Source organism: Colossoma macropomum, unplaced genomic scaffold (genome assembly GCF_904425465.1).
Source record: "Colossoma macropomum unplaced genomic scaffold, Colossoma_macropomum, whole genome shotgun sequence".
Taxonomy (NCBI): domain Eukaryota; kingdom Metazoa; phylum Chordata; class Actinopteri; order Characiformes; family Serrasalmidae; genus Colossoma; species Colossoma macropomum.
In genome coordinates, this window is record NW_023494808.1 from 11808643 (window position 1) to 11829733 (window position 21091).

The 21091-nt window shown below is 39.4% G+C and overlaps 1 protein-coding gene across 2 annotated transcripts; it reads left to right on the forward strand.

The window, feature by feature from the left end:
- Positions 1-4253: 4253 nt before the first annotated feature.
- Positions 4254-18511, forward strand: ifngr1 (interferon gamma receptor 1). Of its 2 annotated transcripts, none has more exons than XM_036557740.1 (7): positions 4254-4735; positions 11477-11609; positions 13921-14099; positions 14253-14446; positions 14957-15107; positions 16424-16560; positions 17356-18511. In XM_036557740.1, exons 1-7 carry the CDS (start codon positions 4672-4674, stop codon positions 17689-17691), a joined length of 1194 nt encoding a protein of 397 aa, XP_036413633.1. In that variant the 5' UTR covers positions 4254-4671; the 3' UTR covers positions 17692-18511. The 2 variants fall into 2 exon arrangements, with proteins under 2 accessions (XP_036413633.1, XP_036413631.1); XM_036557738.1 differs by having other exon boundaries at positions 4256-4735; positions 17353-18511.
- The last annotated feature ends 2580 nt before the right edge of the window (positions 18512-21091 follow it).

Sequence of the window (21091 nt, forward strand, 5' to 3'; positions counted from 1 at the left end):
CCCAATACATTGAAGCTGCATTGTGTACGCTTTGGGGATTTGGAGACCTCTCTGGTGGAAATTTGTAATTGCATGCAAAATGTGGAAGAATGTTTTGTAATGTGGGTTGTGCTTCGGACCCCTTCCCTGAGCGGATGAATCTGATGATTGCGAGCGCATTGTATTCAAAAGAGTATTCAAAGAGAACTCAGTCAAAACTTGGTGAAGGCCGTGTCTTCTGAGGATGTGAGTGAATAATCCACTGTTATCATCATATCTTTATCAGTATGATGCTGATTTTTGCATTTGAGACCTAAAAAATCAGCCAAGTTAGTGTTTTACTTTCCTCTGACTCAGTAATGCTTCTTCTTTCAATTAAGTATTAAAGCAGTGCAGCCTTAACATCAGCAAGTAAATAGAAACCGTGCACTAAAAATAGCAGAAAAATGTCATATATAAGTTTGTTCTCTAATACTGTTCTCTGTAAAGGACGTCTTACTTTCACTTAGAAAATCAACAAAACGTGTAATTTGACCAGGGGTGTTCAAACTTAATATAAATGTATATAAATACATGTTATCATTATTATTGTTATGTTGAATCATTGCAATTTGTGTGTTTTAACCCTTGTGTGGTGTCGATGTTGTTGTTACTCAGTGGTCTGGTGGACCCACCGCATTTTTGTTTTTTAAATCAATACAGCCATAACAATTTATGTAAAAAGACCAGATGTTTAAAATATCCAGCATTGGGTTTTCCTTTAGCAGCTGTAGCCAGTCAGCAGCCTGTCCATGTTGTCCCCCCTCACACACACACACACACACACACACACACACACATATACAAACACATACACACACAGACACACACACACTAACAGCAGGCCATGTAGGAGGAGAACAGACTAAAGGACTCAGCACCTCCACACTTTTATTCTCTGCGGGTTCACCCAACACCACATGTGTAATATAAATGTGGTGGGGGGTGAACAGAGTGAAGGCACTGAAAATGGGTTATTTTATATGTTCTTCACAGAAAATGAGCAAAGACCACGAAATCTGAGGTTGAAATAATAATAAATCGCGTATTTTTTTCTTTTGGTAAACATTGAAAATGGGTCCCACAGACCTGAGCACCACACAAGGGTTAAGACAGTGTTTTACAGTAAGAGAACTACACGCATGCTCGGGTGCACACACACACACACACACACACGCACACACACACGCACACAAAACCTAGTTTTTAGTCAATCCCTGCTGTGATGCATATTACATAACAGATGCAGTGAACTTCAAATCCAGTGTCATGGTGGTAAAGAGGTCGTCTATACTGACCCGGCACGTAATCTTCTTCACACAGGCCAAGGAGACGCAGCAGCTTAGTGTGGGATCAGGAGCGCCATGGAAACCTTCTGTCGAATCAGAACCAGTCCATCACCCCAAGATTATTCATGAACATGCTTTATAGAATCAAATCCAACAGCAGATCCAGACTAATTCATTATTGAAAGGAATGATGATGGTATTTCATTAATTATCACATAGATGCACTATATGGCCAAATGTTTGTAGACACATCCATTTCTTTTGAAATCAAGAGTATTAATGGGGAGCTTGTCCCTCTTTGCTGCAGTAACAGCTTCTACTCCTCTGAGAAGGCTTTAAACTAGATGATGGAACATTGCTGTGAGAGATTTGATTGCATTCAGCCACAAGAGCATTAGTAAGGTCAGGTACTGATGCTGGATGAATAGTTCTTGAACACTCCAGCTCATCCCAAAGGTATTGGATGGAGGACCATCACTCCAGAGAACACAGTTCCACTGGGGCTCAGCATTGGGCTGCTGACCCTAAGCTCATGTGCAGCTGTGGTCAGTGCATTTCTATGGAGATTAAACAAGTTGTATGGGGTGTGCTTGTGTCAGTAAATGGTGCGGCATAAATTAACTTAATTCGCTAAATAGAGGGAGCGTCTGGATACTTTTGGACAGATAGTGTATGTAGTCAAGTAAGATAATCTTTGATTATCCAGAGGGAGCTTTTACTTGGTAACAATGAATCAGAAACTTTAAAAGAATTGTTTGGCAAAAAATGAAATTTAAACCAGTTTCTACTTGTCCAGGATGTAATTAATCAACTGAAACAGGTTTGCTGCCCGTTTCAAAACCAGTTGTAGCAAGTCTTTGTTCACTTGGGGGAATCCCTGACAGGCCAAAGGTTCCAGTGAACACTTAAAGTATTGATAGACAAAGCTGTTCATGAGCCATAAACTACTTTAACATTAACAATAAAATTTCAAAACCACAAATTATTAGTAATTAGCTGGGTTTTAGGTCGCAATCCGCTCTGTCTCTTATACCTGATGATTCAACTTCATCACTTTACTCTGCTGGCTGGCTAGTTAGCATGCTAAAGGCTACATGGCTAGCAACAAAATGCAGGAACTATGCCACAGTCCTACACCAAAGTCTATAGCCAGACAATTTTTTGTGTGTCATGTTGAAACTTCTCAGAAAAACAATTTGAATTGCAAGTTTGCACGACTAACCGATTAGCGCACTGAGGCTAACCTGCTAAGGTGAGTGCATTGCTTTTGAATCATCTGCTCCTCGCCGTCCACTCCTCCCCTTCTGCCGTGAGCAACCACTTGTGTAACATGGGCACATCCCAGTGATGAGTCGAAGTGAGTAAGGACATGTTTAAAAAAGGAACTGAAACAGTGAACTTGGTTTCTGAAGTTGTCTTCCTTAGTTTGGCACTGGAGCTACAAGGCTAATGAATCCAACAAGTAATGTATAAATGCTGTATCATTAAACATTAAAATACATTATACTGTCTAAAAAAATGGGCAGTACAGAGAACATTCAGGCTGCTGCTACTGTTAGTTATGCAGCACGCTTTATTCATTTGTGTAGATAACAGTGGGTCAAACAGTGCCAGAAACCACATGAGCAGCTCTATTTGAGATTACTGAGCAACTCAACATGGTATGCAAAGTGACAGAACTGAGGGACAGTCTAAGAGATTATAATGGTGGGCTGCAGAAAAATAACTGCCCTTGCAGTGTTAATAATGTTCAATAAATATTTTTTATGGTTTTTATGATCAGCACTTTATTGCACATTCAGTTCATGATTCATGACGAACAACATTAACAATACTTACTTTATTTTAATGCTTATTTTTAGCGTTTATTAGGCTGTTCTAATGTTTAATGTGACTAAGAGTGAGAGAGAGTGAGAGACTAAATGAATGAAAGAGTGACCAAGTGTGTGAAGACAATGAATGAGTGAACGGTCGAATGTGTAAGAAAGCAGGTGAAAGAGTAAGTGAAAGAGAATGTGAGTGAGTGAGTGAGTGAGTATATAAGCGTGGGTGAGTGAGTGAGTGACTATATAAGCGAGGGTGAGTGAGTGAGTGGGTGAGTGAGTATATAAGCGTGGGTGAGTGATTAAGTGAGTGAGTAAGTGAGTGTATAAGCGTGGGTGAGTGACTAAGTGAGTGTATAAGCGTGGGTGAGTGAGTGAGTGAGTATATAAGCGTGGGTGAGTGATTAAGTGAGTGACTAAGTGAGTGTATAAGCGTGGGTGAGTGATTAAGTGAGTGACTAAGTGAGTGTATAAGCGTGGGTGAGTGAGTGAGTGAGTGTATCAGCATGGGTGAGTGAGTGAGTGAGTGAGTGAGCGAGTATATAAGTGTGGGTGAGTGAATGAGTGAGTATATAAGTGTGGGTGAAAAGAGAGTGAGAGTGAGTAAATGAGGGAGTTAGTGAATGAGAGTGTAAAAGGAAAAGAGAGTGAGAGAGTGAGTCAGACTGAGTAAAACAGCGTGAGCACGTGACTGAAAAAGTGAATCAGAGCGAGCGAGTGAGCGAAAAGAGAGCAAGAGTGAGTGAACGAGGGAGTGAAAAAGGAGAAAATGAGTGAGAGAGAGTGATCGAACGAGTGATACAAGGTGTGAGTGAAAAGCCGGTGAGTGAGTAAGAGTGAAACAAAGCCGGGAGTGAGAACAGATGAGTGAGAGAATGCGAGAGAACGCGTGAGTCAGTAGGTAAATTAGGCAGTGAAGAATGAGAGCGTGAGGGAGTGAAACAGAGAAAGAGAGTGAGTAAGCGAGTGAATGAATGAAGTGAGTGGGTGGAACTGAAATACAAGCGAGCTTCAAAGGCAATTCGACCCTAAAAAAAACTCCCCCTGGCTTTCTTTCCACAGCGTAGCGCGGGTGGACGCCGGCAGGGGGCGCCAACGGACCTGGAATCGGCGGTGAAACATGCTCCTCCCCAGGGCACGTGCGCTCAGGTAGGCTCAGAGCGCGTCTTTACCTGAACGGCTCGGTGGAAGAAATCGGTTTAAATTTGTATTCGAACACTTCAAACGTTTGGAACGCCGTTTTCTTAAAACATGCCGTTTTGAAAACGTTCTAAACTGTCATTCAGTTCCAAGACGACCGTTGAGCACGCGGCTATTTATACAGGGCTCGGAAGGAAACGGAGGAAACGCGCGCGTCACTTCGCTCCAACAAGTCGCTAAGAAACGGCTCCGCGTTTCCACAGAGCAGCAGCGCCGCTCAGCCTCAGCCTCAGCCCGGAGCCGACAGGAGGCTTATATGACGGCCTTTCACACCTGAAACGGCTCGGTGTTGTTCTGGGGTTTGGACTGAACTGTAGGAGAGGATTTCTGAGCGGTGAACGATGCGGGCTGAGCTCAGTGGTGTCACCGTCTTCACTGCTCTGCTCCTGAGTGGCCTCACAGTCGGTGAGTGGAACCGAGGTTCTGTTTCTCCATCTAAAAACACGCTTTTTAGAAGGAAAATTGATCTGAATTTTGTATGTGTGGCTTTAAAACTGAGGGCTTTGACTGACATTAACCGGAATCTGTATCTGCTTCTTATTATAAGAAGCCATAAAACTGTCTATAAGGGTTTTTTCCGTGCTGGGATTTCCATTTATTCTGCCCCACAACGCGGCGTAAAAGGCTGGATTCCCTGTGGTCTCAGTCCAGGTCCACGGTTTAGACATTGTTTTAGACCCGCCGTTCATGGTCTTACACTCTGTGAAGGGAGGCCAAAGTGTGCGGAGGTGACACATTAACTGTCGTAAAAAGCTTTATGGTTTGAGATAAGAAACAGTCGGAGGACTCAAAACACGAAGGTGCTTTTCTAGGCTGTGAGCCGTTCAGCGATCCTGGTCGCACTGCCTGGTCTTAGTCCTAATGGTCTAAACTGTGATGTCAGTGGCTTACGTTGATTTACAGTTGAACAGCGTTTGCTATGAGAGATCAGACGTCATCTACACACTTCAAAAGAGACGGTTCTTCAAGGGTTCTTTAGTCAAGAAGATGGTTCTATATAGAACCTTAAACACTCAGAAGAACAACTGCAGGGGTTAATGTTGTGAAAGCGTTCTTCAGATTGATGGAGAAGCTGTGCTGTAGATGGTTCTGTGTAGAACCTTTTTGGAAAGGGTTCAGTATAGCACCAAAAGGGTTCTGCGATTATTACAAGCTTGACTTCGTAACAATACCAGAACCTTTTTTGGTGCTACATAGAACCCCTTTCAAAAAGCGTCTACAGCATCTATCTGTGTATGTGTCTATCTATCTGTAGGCTTGTCAGTCTGTCTGTCTATCAGTCAGTCTGTCTATATGTAGGTCTATCTATCTGTCTGTCTGTCTATTTATCTATCTATCTATCTCTCTATGTGCCTGTCTATCTGTTTATCTATCTATCTATCTATCTATTTATCTATCTATATATCTATCTATCTCTCTATGTGTCTGTCTATCTATCTATCTATCTATCTATCTATGTGTCTATCTGTAGGTTTGTCTATCTGTCTATCAGTCAGTCTGTCTATATGTAGGTCTATCTATCTGTGTCTCTCTGTAGGTCTGTCTGTCTGTCTATCTGTCTATCTCTCTATGTGTCTATCTATCTGTCTATCAGTCTGTATGTCTGTATCTGTCGGTCTGTCTGTCTGTCTGTCGGTCTTTCTATCTGTCTATCTCTCTATGTGTCTATCTGTCTGTCTGTCGGTCTATTGATCTGTCTGTCTGTCTATCTATCTATCTATCTATCTATCTATCTTTCTATCTCTCTATGTGTCTATCTGTCTGTCTGTCGGTCTATTGATCTGTCTGTCTATCGATCTGTCTATCTATCTATTTATCTATGTATTTGTATATCTGTCTGTCTTTCTATCTATCTGTCTATCTGGCTGCCTGTACATCTGACTTTCTATCTATGTGTATGTCTTTCTGTCTGTCTGTCTGTCTGTCTGTCTATCTGTCTATCTACCTGTCTGTCTGTCTGTCTGTCTGTCTGTCTGTCTATCTGTCTCTTTGTAAGCCTGGGAATCATTCAGCAGGTATGAACAGGGCAGGGCAGCTACTAAAAAAACAAAAAAAAACAAATGAATACACACGGATGTAGGATGTAGTTCTTCAGGCTGTGGAGTTTCGGTGCCCACACACACACACGTACACACACACACGACTGGTTTCTTTGTGTGCGCACTTCAGATTTAGTGCTGGTATTTCTGTACTTCACACACAGAGGTAGGCAGAGGAGCTCAGATCCTCCCTGCAGTAAAGAAGTGTTATGTAGGCAATGTGTTCTCAAGGCACTCAGTACCTATAACACAGTCTGTTATATGACCCAGATTGGCTATTATTCAGTTACATTTAGTCGTAATTATCCAACTTCCCGCACAGTGTGTGTGAAAACAAGACACTACAGCTCATCTACAGTAAATCAGAAACTAACCTTTCAGGTTTTGCTGCTTCTAAATACATACAGCGTCTCTCAGCATATGAACTTTTCTGTATCTGTTTGGGATCCTTTTAGTCTATAATCAAATGCTAAAGCAGCAAAGCAGTACAGGTGACGGGCACAAACAGAACAGAAAGAATTTTAACCCAGTTGAATCAATCAGTGCTGGTCACTAAAATGTAGCTAAGGAAACAGTGGATTATGCATTAATGCATTTAAATGCAAGTAAAAGTGTTATCATTTGGAAATACTCAAGTACAAATCAAGTACGCTCCAGTGGTTGGATCACATGCCAGGTACCGAGGGTTTTTACTGAACTGAGAAAATCTGCTTTTAGTTCCAGTGCACCATCGAACTGGAACTCACTACAGGAAATGCTCAAGCTCAGCTCACTGGGTCACTCAGTCATTTTAAACCTTTACTCTCTGACCACCTCCACTCTGTCTGCAACAGTTCTACCAGATTTCTTTTTCTATTATTGTCCTGTTTTCATTATTTTATTATTTATTTGTTTGTTTATTTACTATTATTCATAAACATATTCTTATTTTAATTATGATTATTTTATTATTTTAGTCATTTTAATTCATTTTTAGTTTACTTTTTGATCTTCTTTTTATTTTATTTTGATTTGATTTTATAAACTTTTACATTTTAGCTACGTTTTAATTATTGTTTTATATTTTCTACTGTATTTTTTTATTTATTTACTTTTATTATTTGATATGTTCTTACACATTATCAATCCCTTATCCTGTATCATCTCTGCAACACTGTAAATCAGGGTCACCCTCAATGTCCTCCGAGATTAAATAAAGGTTGACTGATTGATTGATTGATTGATTGATTGATTGATTGATTAGCACAGTTTTCAGTGGATTTCAAAGTCCATAAAGCTAAGGAAATGTAACTGGTTGCCAAATTTTCCTAGCAAACAGAAACACTTCAGTAAGTGATGACTGTCTGCTTCAAAAGAAAACACATTTGCTTGTTTGCTAATATGTTTATTCATGTAATTGACTAGGGTCACAATTATGCTTGTGGTTTCGTTTTCAGTCAGGATAGATTACATTTTTTGGCTTAAGCTTGTGTTCAGGATTGAATAGATTTAATTACACTAACATTTGAGTTCAGTCCAGTGTGGTGAAAACACCAGTCTGTTAAGTGACCATGTTCACTGGTTTGGTTACGTTTAGTTGCAAGGATCCAACTACTGTTCCCGAACAGCGTGTCTAAAACCAAAACACTACAGCCCGTTTACAGTAAATCAGAACCTGATCTTTCAGGTTTTGCTCCTCCTCTGCTTGCGTACACATTCTTCATCTGAACTTAACTGAGGCAGCAGCGTCTTGCATAAACGCCTCAGGCTGATGGGCATTTCTGAGGAAGTCAAGATTTCCTAATCTTCATAGTAAGCCCACTTTTTAAACTTCTGGCAGAGAAACAATTAGATGAATCACAGAGTCAAGGAATTAAAATATACGACTCACTCCAGCGAACTCTTTCTGGGAACCCTGTTCATAATCGTGTAGACCTGCCATTCTGAAGAAGCTTTTCAACTGAATGTTTCTGTGTTTATTACATTGATTAGAAACTCCTCTCTTGTAGCTCCACCTTGCTGTAGTACCTTTGGAGTTAATAGCTCATCTGTTAATGGTCGTCTGGTTCTAGTTCTAGTTCTTATTCATTTTCCACCTGGTTGAGGCGGCTGGAACCATCATAATAATTGATTTAATGTTAATTTCCTTTTTGATGTCATATTTTTTTGATGCCTAATTTGGCTAATTAACTGCCTTGCTTGCTGGCTTAACTTACATGCTGACATGAAATTATACACTGAGCTGTTCTTTGCACAAACACACTCACAGAAATGTCTGCAGTTATACAGAATCGTATAAATTCTAGCAAAGGTTACACTTTTTTCTATAGGTGTAAAATCAAAAACATTCGTTCTATGGACGTTTGCATTCTAACAGGCTTATCTCACTTTAGCAAACGCCTTACAAAGTAATAATTCTAAAAAATAGCAGTCAACGTGCCGTTCTAGCATACGTTTCGGGGCACTGATTGGTCATGTAACAGTGCTTGGAGACTTTGGCCCAATCCCATTTCACCCCGCGCCCCTACCACTTAGCCCTAAGCCCTCTGTTTTGTGCGTTCATGTCTAGGAGTAGGGTGTCATGATTGTTGTTGAAATAGAGGGGTAGGGTGAAGTGTTAGAGCTACATGACCCTCCAAATGGAGGTTTTTCAGGGGCAATTGGAGTGATATGAGAGAAAAAGGAAAAAAAACGGCAAGATGGCTGTGCAAGCGACCAAAGAAACTCACAGATGTGAGTATTTTCTCCGTTAAAATTAAGACCACCATCATATTATCTTAGTTTAATGTTGTTTATTAATGTATTTTGTTCATTTTCTTCATAACAAGCACAAAAAATCACTAATAGTATGCTAATGTCTCGTAGTGAGCTGAAGCATCAGAATGTAACTGCTGCTCCATTTAAAATTCGAACACAAATCTGGCAAAGGTGCGTTTCATCAAAGAATTAGGGGTGGGCAATAAGAAATAATTGTCGCATCCCCCCTCTCTGAAGGCATATCGTTCCCTAAATGTATCTAAAGCCCAGCAGTGAGGAGCTGAACTTTACCCTCCTCTGCTGTCACTGCAGACTGGCAGGGTCGCCTACAGAGCAGCGCTAGTGGCCTGTTGGTGGAGTGATGTTCTTTCTTATTTAACGGATGTCCCATTTCGTATGGGAAGATTTCAACCACTACTCCTTGTAACTCAGTTCTAAGGGGCAAGGTGGCACTCGGAAACAAGGGATAGGGGTAAAAATAAGAAACGGGATTGGGCCTTTATCTTCACTTGGAAGCTGCAAGTGTTAACAAAGACACAGGAGAACTCATCAAGGACTGTTGGCATCGGTTTTGAGCAGGTGCCAAAAATCAAGCAGCTGGAACCTTTAGTACAGGACCAGTGGTCAATTTAAAAAAAAAAAAGGACAGTTCCAATTTGCATCCCTACGAAATAATAATGGGTCAGTGTTGGTACTGTGGAGGTCTCCTTCCATTGACAGGCGCATGATGAATTGTGTACCAACAGATGAGCTACAGTGTGTAACTATAAACCTGCAAAGTGCACTTAGGTGACATGTTTCTAATAAAACAGGCTTCAGTACCTAAAAAAACTGGCAACTCACTGTAGTTTTGCCTTAAGCTGTATGCTCAAACATGCTCCAAGTTCTGCTCTTCACGGATCACCAAAAGGCAGAGAATGACAGCGTGAAATTATTGAGACTTCAGTGCTTAGAACTAGAGAAACTGGTCTAAATGCCACTCATGCTTGCCTGTAAACACCAATCCGATCTCTCTCTCTCTTGCACGCCCACTTTGCTATGCTATAGTGTCTCTGTACAAGTCCACATAGAAAAAGCTCTTAGCGGAGAGGTTGTGCCTCAGAATGTATGGTATGAAGCTGAGAAATTCCCTCATATGGGCATTTGTCGAGGAATATGTGTTGTAAGAGTGTTCATCTGCTGTAGAAATGAAACATGAGCTTTTTTGCTTAAAGTGGTACCAAACAATTTAACCCCTTAAAATCCCGGGTTTATTACATACTAAGGCTTATTATTCAGTAACTACAGTGACTTCAATGCAAACTGGTTGAGCTATTCTTAGTTTGTAGAAGTGTGTAATAAAACTCTGGGCCTGCTAGTGGGCCCTGGCCATTTAAAGGGGAAAGTTTTTCTTTATCCTCAGGAGCAACTGATCATAAGTGAGTGCCTGAGACATCGAGTGTGTTTACATGCACTTAATAATCTGATAAGTGCAGAAAATCAGATTTTGTCAGTAATCTGATCATGTTTACATGCTCTTGAGTAATCAGATAATGGCAAACTCTGGGTTTACATGACTCAGACAGTAATCAGATTTCTGCTTTGCAACCAACCAATAAACTCACAGAAGAAGATGTGAAGTAAACATAACGCCTTGCACATGCAAGATCAGAAAGAAATCAGAGTAAGAGTTTACATGCACTGAGATATCTGAGTATGGAGCTAAAATCCAGCTCTCTTTATCAGATTTTTAAATCGGATTTCTAGATAGGAGTACGGTGTTTACGTGACCCTCAGAATAATCGGATAACTGCATAAATCTGATTATGATCGGATTATTGAGTGCGTGTAAACGCAGTCACTGAATACGAATGACATGAGTTGACCTGTCTGAGCTCTGTAGGTTTAGGTTGGACAAACTTTGTCAAAAATCCCATCAACCCAGTTTTTTGTCAAACTACATTGTTCTACAATGCATAATTAATTTGTTGTGTTTTATACGCTTGTGAAAGGTTAAAGCAGATCAGATTTTTTAGGGGTTTTTTTGTCATCATGTAATCAAGTTAATGTTAGCATGTCAGCAAATTGTTGTCACCTCCAACCTGACTGTTTTTGATAAGCTAAAACAACCAGTCCAGCTCAGTAGTGTAGCTGGAAACTCCACAGGAACCACTCTAAACAAACATTGTAGTGGTCTGGTGTTAATACTATACATAGTTTGACAAAAACTAAGGTATAATTTATTTCAGTTGTAACATTTTATTCGGCTGGTATTTTATGAAGTTGATTTAGTTGCTACGAAAACACAGTTGTGGATGGAGTAAACATCCTTGGCTAACGTGGCTTATCTCTCTTCTTTTGTTTCATCTCCCTCTCTCATTCTGTCTTTCAGGTTCTTCGTTTGCACTCCCGGCTCCTTCCAATGTGACTATAACATGTGACAGTTATGGTGTAGTGGTGGCCTGGACCTCCTCAGGTCTCAGTGAAAATGCTTCCTTCACTCTACGACTGATTTCAAACAATCCGTAAGTTTGACACTCCACTAATGTATAATGTACCTCATGGAAACTTCTTACGTTTTATAAATAGAGGTATCGGCAAGTGTCTAGCAACTCTCATTAATGTAGCCAAACTTTTTTCAAAATCATAAGCTGCATGATGAATCATATTTTTATTGCACTGCCCAGTGAGAAGTATTTTCAAGATATTCCATTTCATTCTCCTTCTAATTAGACCAACAAAAATTTTCTAGATCACAGTAGTCTTATGTTGAGCTCTTTGAACCAGAAATGCTATTACCGAAGGAGCTCTGTGTTTGACAGATTATTGAAGATGATTCTGATTTGCTACAGAGATGTTATTTAGCAGACTTTATATTGCTGGATTAAATCAGGGCGCTTCTGTAACCTCTCAAATTATAGAACCACCCCAGTTAAAACTAATCCAGCTTGAATATGGCTTCAAATATGTAAAGCAAAAAAAAAAAAATGCTGTCTCAACAAACCTGCACCACTGTAAGGAGCTTCATCTAATTAATTTTATTGTTAATAACTAACTTTAATTACTTGCTAATTAACTTTATTTATATACACTTGTTGTAAATGTAATGCCTGCAGCATGTTCCAAAAAAGTTGGGACAGGGGTGTGTTTACCACTATGTTACATCACTTTTCCTTTAAACAACGTTCTGTAATCGTATAGGAACTGAGAATACCAACTGTTGCAGTTGTCAAAGTGGAATTTTTTCCCGTTTTTGCTTGATATAACATTTCAGCTGCTCAGCAGTCCAGGGTCTCCATTGTCGAGTATTGCGCTTGATAACATGCTGTACATTTTCAATGGTAGACAGGTCTGGACTGCAGACAGGACAGCCTAGCACCTATACTTTCTTACTGTGAAGGCATGCTGTTGTAACATGCAAAATGTTAAGTGGCATTGTCTTACTGAAACGAGTAGGGACGTCTCTGAAAAAAACGTCGTCTAGATGGCAGCATATGGTGCCTTCACAGGTGTGCAAGTTACCTATGCCATTGGCACTAACACTCCCACATACCATGACAGACGGTGGCTTTTGAGCTGTCAGGATGATAGTTGTCCTCTTTAGCCCAGAGAATACAATGTCCATTATTTCCAAAAACAATTTGAAAGGTGGACTCATTAGAGCACAGCACACATTTCTGCTTTGCATCAGTCTGTCTCAGATGAGCTTTAGCCCAGAGAAGTTGGCGACGTTTCCGGATATTGTTGATATATGGCTTTGCATTATAGAGTCTTAAAGGGGACATATTATAAAAACTTTTTCAGTGCTTGTGAACATAAATTTGGGTATCTGGAGTGTCTGCCAAACTGTGAAATAACAACCCAGTCAGTTTTTTGTGGACTTCCAGGTCAGAAAACATGGGATACAACGAGCCATTGAGATTTGACTCAAGTGCAGGCTGAGAATTACACTGCCCCCCATCTGAGTATCTCCACAGCTTGAGAACTATATTTGTGAAAAAGTGCCATTTGTTTTTCGCAAGCACCCTACCTGTCAGAACGATAAGCTAAGCACAGGAACTGCTCTGTTGTTGGCTGCACCCTAGTAGATAAAGTTTATTTTTGAAGGCGGTGTACCACCTACAGTCTGCAAAAACCTGTATTAAAAGCTGTAAAAGCTGTAAGTTGATAAACCAGGGTAAATATATAGGTCAAATATTATATAGTATGTCTTGTTTGTGCTGTTTTCAATTAAATATTTCTGACAGTTTACAAATGTCTGCTTTTATTCACATTTTACCTACTGCCTCAACATTTTTTGGAATTGGGTTTGTTTATATAATTTAAAATGATATGTATTCATTTTATCAGCCTGTATGGAAATAATATATGTATTCAGAATAAGCTGTTCAGGGAATGCTGCTATTCTAATAGCCTCACAGTGCATGAAAAATGTGCTTGCAGTCATGCTTTTTATTATTTTATTATTTTTATTTTGTGCTTTGCACAATAGTAAATGGGAATTTTGAAATGGATTTTTTTGGTATTTGCTTAAAAAACAAAAAATAGGGTCATTATGCCCAGAATGAACTTTATTAAACATTTCATGTATGTCCATATCATACAGCCCTATGTCATATGCAGGAGTTAGTTAGCGTCAGGTAAGGCTGTCACTATGCTAATTATATATTAATGCTAATTCTTGCATTATGTCAGTGATCAAGAACTGTACTGATTATTTTGACTGGTTTTTAAAAAGGACAAACAGTAAAAACAGACTTCTTGGACAAAAAAACATGCATAGCCTTTCAAATATTCTAAAAAAAGAAAATAAATAAACTGCTCTGTCCTCTGCAGGTCTCCGGACATTTTCATCAATACAAGTAGTCATCAATGCAACATATCGGAGCTGCTGCAGGATACAGGGTTCAATCACTACCTTGTGGAAGTAAAGGCCAGGGATGGCGAATACGAATCACCGTCTGCAGATTCAAAGAAATTCTCTTTCAATCTTCTACAAAATGCAGACATTCACTGTGAGTTTTATGTGAGAATATTTATGTCTCTTTCTATCTTTTGACACTGCCTCCCTTCATTACTTCCTTGTCCACACGAAATCCTATATGTTTGAGGATGTTTGAGTCTATTAGGCCTATAGAAATTAATATGACCATCTTTTCTGTTCTCAGGTAACCTTACGTTCCCTCCGGTTGACTTGATTCCTGGAGAACGCCAGCTGTTTTTTAGGTTCAGCAACCCTTTACAGGTGTACAGACACACGCCTGCTCTGCGCAACCTCACTGCTGCGGAAAATCTGCGTTACTCTGTTTTCAACAAGGAGGCAAGAACCGAAAGAACCGAATACACTAACTTTATTCCACAGGTACACACCTTTACAAACATACATTTACACTGAAACACTGCTAAGGAAAATCAGCATACCTTGCATGCATGTCAAACTAGCTAGCCCAATTTAACCCTCAGAAGTCTGGAGTTATTTCAGTGATTTAGCTATACTAGTAAAACACAGTTACATAAATAATTCATTACATGAATTATATTCACATTAGCTCTACATTCCCTGTCGGATCCCTGATCCAATATTATTTGCATGTAGAAAGTTTCCGCACACAGTTCTGCAGATGAGGACTGCAGTTATACGCATAAAGAACTTTCATCGCAGGTAGCCAGAACTTACTTGAAAGGGATGATATCAGATTATGCTGTGCTCATCCTGGGTGACACTTGTGAATTTTAAGGGTTAATTGTAGTATGAGCCCCAACAGATTCCCCAGTCCGCAGTCCAAGGCTTTAAGAGTTCATCATCCAAACACGCCAACTAGGGCTAATGTTAAAACGAGCATGTAAGGTACAGTATTTGTTTCTGTTTTAGTTTGAGTGCACTCCTGAGTCGAAAACATGTGAGGGTAACGTGTCATTCCCGGAAGAGCAAGAGGAATACTGTGTGGAACTCTCTGGATTTATCAGACAAACCAAACTCGAGGAAACAAAACATCTGTGTTATCGTGGCAGCCTTAGGCCCAGTGAGTATATGCACAAATACATCAACGACAGCTTTGCTGACATTTGTGGACAGAATGCTTGATGAAAGGCTCATGCAACCATCAAGGCAAATTTCCAAACTTTTAAAGGATTTAGAGTGGTCACAATTAAAAAATATTAAAGGGTACCCTCTTAATAAGTAGTCAGTAATTGCACGTTTTACAGTTGCAGTTTGCATGATGATGATTATTATTATTATTATTATTATTATTAAGTTATTATTATTACTACTAAGTCATTTCCAACTCCTGATGACCACATGGACAGTGATTCTCCAGAATATCCTGTCTTCTGTTTGGGTCTTCAGGCATCTGAATGGCTGGTTCATGACTCCTCTGATTGTATGCATTCATCTTCTTACTGATCGTCCTCTTCTTCTTTTACCTTCAACACTTCCAAGCATAACGGTCATTTCCAATGATGTCCACATTTCCAAAATAAGACTGGGTTATCTGGGTTTTGAGTGAGAACTGAGGCTTGATTTGTTGGAGGATCCATTTCTTTGTTTTTGGTGGCCAAGGTCCTTTCAAAAGTCTTTGTCCACTCCACCACAAGTTTAAAGGCATCTATATTGTTGCTTGTTTACTGCCCAGCTTTCACATCCATAAAGAACCACAGACAGAAGACCACAGCCTGGGCAGCTCTGAAGTTTAGGCCTCATTCACCAATATCTTTTTAGGTTTTTTTCTTAAATGCGTTCTTGAGAAAGGTTCTCAGAAAAAGTCTGTCAGATTCATGACATGTCATTAAAATGCATAATTATCCACACCTTTGTGCTCTTGAGTGTGTGTAGATTCTGTTCTTACAAATCCCAAATAAGAAAACCCTGCAGAATGTCAGAATCTTTGTGAAAACTGTGCAGTTGGGTTCTTAAGAACAGTTGGTGAATGAGGTCCTTTGTTTGACAAATCATTGCATTTGAAGATCTTTTCAAGCTCTTTTCTACTAAGTGAAAATCTGTGTCATATAATTCGTCTGAGTAGGAGAAAGCTGTCCATTTCCACATCTTCTCCATCAATGGAAAAGTTAGCAGTCTTTCTTGTTGTCATAATTGTAGTAGTAGTCTTTATATTGACACAAAGTCCCTTCTTTTCACTCTGTCCATTAATAAGGGCCTTAGTTTAAACTGCTGATTAAACTAAGGCCCTTATAAGTGAGGTTAAAGTTGTTAATGCACATTTTAAAATCTCCTACTGGGCTTTTTTACAGTAAGAAACAGAGCCTGATATACATCTATTTATATGCATTTTTGAAGACTAATGAAGGTTATCTCTTTTTGTCTTTGGCTCTTTTACAGGTGTACCAATCCCTATATACCTCATTCCACTCTTCATTTTTCTAGCGTGTTGTGCGTTATCTTTGGCCTTCTTTCTGGCAAAGGTAATCAACAGGAAAATGAAGGAGAGAAGTCTCTCCAATTTACCAGGCTTTTTGGTAAGTTTTAACATGAAAAATACACCCATCACTATTCATTATATTAGCAAACCTTCATATGTAGTTTTGGTTTCAGCTAATTACTGCTGCTGTGGGACGGCTAAATTCAGCTAGCTTCCCCATGCAGGTTAATTGAAAATCATGGGAGCCCTGCTAAATGTGCTGATTAACTAATTAACATTTTCCCAACTTTTTTGGGGTTGAGGTTTGTACTAGTCAGTAAGTACTGTTGGATTAAAAATCATTTATAAATTATCCCCAAATATCAGATTTAAAGGGAAATATTTAGATTAATGTTAATATTTGTTGAATTTATTCAGACTACATCACTAAATTAGGTCTTCCATGACCTAAACAGTCAAATGAGTACAGTTTGCGTGTAATTGATCAAATAACAATTTGACATTTGTTGATTTTCTAAGTGAAAGTAAGTTAACGCTTCCTCTACAGACAACACACTTCTGCACATTTTAATACACACTTACCGTTTATTTGCTAAATTTAACATCCTGGAAAAAAAACATAAAATATGGTCTTTGCCACAAAAGTTATGACACATTTTTATATTTCATATTAAACTCAGCTAATAAATACAACTTGTGCAAAATTAGCAGGTGAATGCAGTATTTAAAGTGTGTTCTCTGTAGAGGATGTGTTAATTTCAACAAATCAACAAAACTTCAAACGTTTGCATACAACTGAATATGATTGTAAAGTATCTTTTAAAATGTTGGCTCTAATGCTTCATACTCATGCTTGATTCTGTGCTTAATGTACTTTCTGGTTTGGCAGAAGGACAAGATCCCAAACCTGATCAAGCCCTTAATCCCGGATCCTGAATGTGTTGAGAAATATCTGCAAGTAACACCTGTCACTATAATTCCCAACAACGATGATATATCAAGAAGCTCTAGCCCACCCGACCCTAGACCTCGCTATTCCTTTGGTCAAGATGACTTTAGAAAGGAACCAGAAGGCGGTGAGGTGGAAGAAAACCATACAGGTCCTTACGGTAATGGAGCAGAGATGTCAACTGGTGGCTTGTCGTCAGGTTACGACAGACCTCATGCCCTCATTGAAATTAGCCCCGGGGACACTGTGGATGCCTACACAACTCGAAGGGCTTTGTGAGATAATTGATAGTCTAAAATCTACTGGAGCTCCATCTGCTAGGAAGAACATACTGACAAAAAGACAAAAAAGAAATTAAACTTTTGGTGGAACTTTGTGATGCAAAGATGTAGATTGTGGGGCTGCAACTGATGATCGTTTTACTGGTTTGGACCCTTCCTTCAGCGTGTGATGGTAGTGTGAGAGACTGAATGACTGAGGGAAGAGATCTTGGGAGGATTTCTGCTTTAAGCTTGAAGGCTGGAACTCCTGTGAGAGAGTCGGTGTCAACAGTTGGGAGACTAAATCGAGTAGTGTGTCTGTTTTTCGGCCTCCCGATCACATTCAGACCAGTCGGAGACCATCAAATGTTTGTTTTTTTCCAGCTGACTCTTGAGCATAATCTCAACGACTCAGTTACAACAAGCTCCTCCAGCAGCCACTGAAAACTGAGCTCACACAAAAAGAAAAATAAGAAGAGACATGCATAACAAAGCTTTTTAATGAACTGCGTTTAATTCATGTACATCTAAAACTCTAAAAACTACCACACCAATCACATCTTTATATCCATGATCCTCACTTAAATGTTTCTTTACTGTGGCAGCACAAACAGAACAGCAGGCGCTCCATGTTTGTTTATTTGCGTCTTCCAATAACACGAGTTTGGTGAGGTTGCTTCGAGTCAGTAAGAGCTTAAAAGTTGTAGTGTGTGATCTCCAATATTTCAGTTGACCAAAAAAATCTGCAGAAAACAGTCTGATAGTGTGAGATGCCCAGTCTTTTTATAATCTGTGAGGACTGTAAAAGTCATGTAGTGTATCCAAGACTACAGTAGACAATGTGCCAACATGTTATTTGTCAGAGAAATATATTTCTGCTGTTTCTGGTACATTCTCTGAAAAAAAAGTCATGAAACTGTCACTGGGGCAGGACCCCTCATCACTGGGGTGGTACCCTCCAGTGTACATCTCAGTACCTTTAGTCAGGGAACATAACTGTACCATGATCCACCGAAATGATATTTTCTAAGCTGTACTGACTCCACACACCCCGTCTCGCCTCCAGGCTTTTATTTCATTGTTCTGTTTTAAAACATTAAGTTGTGAAAAGGTACAAATATGTACTTTTCACTTGGAGAAACTTATTTAAGGTTCACTATCGGACCTCAAAACCACTGTTGTACTTTTGAGGGAACATTTACATTATACCTTGATGAACAAAGAATGTACCTGCACAGCACCTTTATTTCTAACAGTGTACCAGTTAACATTGCCCAGTTAGTCTGTTTCTCAATCACATCCTTAGCAACACCTTTCCTCTGGGTGGCACAGTGTAATATACATACTTACTCCCAAATACAAGCAAAATCATCTCGTCAAAATGTGGAAGGTGCGCTTCATTGAACTGTTAGTCTCCATTTCATTGCCATTACCGTAATGAGCCGGAACAAATACCGAAAAAGTGATGTCGGTATTCAAATACCGTCATCTTGAACAGTAGTAACCCATATACTCAGGTACCTGTGCACATTCCTAGCATATTGTAGTACAGTATGCTATTTCAAGCACAGTCCAGGTGTGTCATAGGAATACTACAGCATAAAAACACATTTGCGCATCACTGTTTTTCAGAATTGTCACTGTTCACAGCTCATCACTTTATCGATTAGCTGTTGCAGCCTTAATAGTTTGAAGTCTCTAAGTAAGATGTGAACACCTTGTTGCCTAAAATGGTCTTAAAAAGAACCATTGCTGAGTACAGATGATGTTTTAAGCCATGTCACTCACGTCACTGGGAAAATAGATGCGCTCTAAGTATCTGATGATAAGACGTCAGTAGAACGGTCTAAGAATAGTTTCACAATCCAGTCTTGCATGACCTTCATGTTTTGCTCTATTCCATTTCCCAGTACACCTTTACCAGCTAATTGAGGGTGCAGGTGTGCCACAAGCTTGAATGTAAGAAAAACATGGACTAGAGTTGCTCAGGAATTGGATTGTATAGGTGCGATGTACGTATCTAAGGGGACAACACTTGACTTCCAAATGATTTTTCTATCTGCAGCTTCGTATTACATACATATTAGGGGTGTTAATATTCATTTTTTTATAGGGCGATTGTGAAACAGGTACTTGTCTTTTAAAAAGGGCTGTCACTTATGCTCATTAAAGCTGGACTATAACCAAAACAAACAGGAAAATGTATATGTGCCTAGTATTCTGATGCAATTCATACTGTGGAATTTATCGTTACCCCTGTAATGCAGTAACATTTTGATGTTTTGTATATTTTATTACTTTTTTTTTATTACAATACTTTTACAAGTATATTGAGGAATGTATTTTTACAGTTTTCCTATGTGTCTTTTTGGTTTAAGTTCGTTCTGTGATGTTGGTTCATCTCTTGGACTGCTTTCCTGCTGCCAGCACCTCTGGGAATTCAGCATTTTTCATAATCACAAAAACAGTAAATAGCACTTAATAACATCTACTGTCACCTCTGCTGTTTGAACTGCTGCTCATTGTGACGACTCAGACAAGCCGTTTGTGTGTAGGAGCTGAAGTGTGGACAAAAATTGAATCTGGCTCCAGATTAGCAATCCTCCCAACATAGTCAGTGAGATTACCTGTGACCAGACAGGACCAGTGAATTGAATGTGAAAGACTGTAAAGGCATGCACAGTTGGAGGAGGGAGTGCACTTTTATTACTGTCCCAATAAAGACTGGGGCAGAGGTCACATGGCATTATATACTGACTGCTATACACTAAGCAGTTTGACATTAAGCTGAAGGTGAACGGTAGCTTTCAGGCTGCGTTATTGTTTCTGTCATATTGAAATCACATCTTTATAGGAGCTCTTAACTGGAATGTACATTAATGCACTTTTATTGCAAGTCGTTCTGGCCTGCTTCTGTTCATCATGAAATGTTTAGACAATGTAAAAATCATCTGTTTTCAAATAGCACTGTATATAAAATGAGCAGTAAAAAAGGAGTTGGTATTAAATGTGTAGAAATATTGTACTGTAAAGAACGATGCTTTTAAAGAATGTTTTTTTTAAGGCAGCTCTATGTGAAGTACTATGAAACCAGGACAGTGCAGGTTCCTATAGATGATTGATACTGCCTGTAAGCAACAGTCATATTTAATGTTACCAGGGGATTTACAGGCCATTTCATATTCATGTTTCACCTCTCAGTAGGGAGGCACTGTAAATCACATAGAAAAGATAATCAGTATCTTCCAGCTGCTCATATTGTAGCACTGAGTGTGTTTACATACGCTCAATAATCTGATAACTGCAGAAAGTCAGATTGTGTCAGTAATTCGATCCATGTGTTTACATTCACTTGGGTAATCAGATAATGGGGAAACTCCAGGTCTACATGAGTCAGGCAGTAATCAGATTTCTGCTTT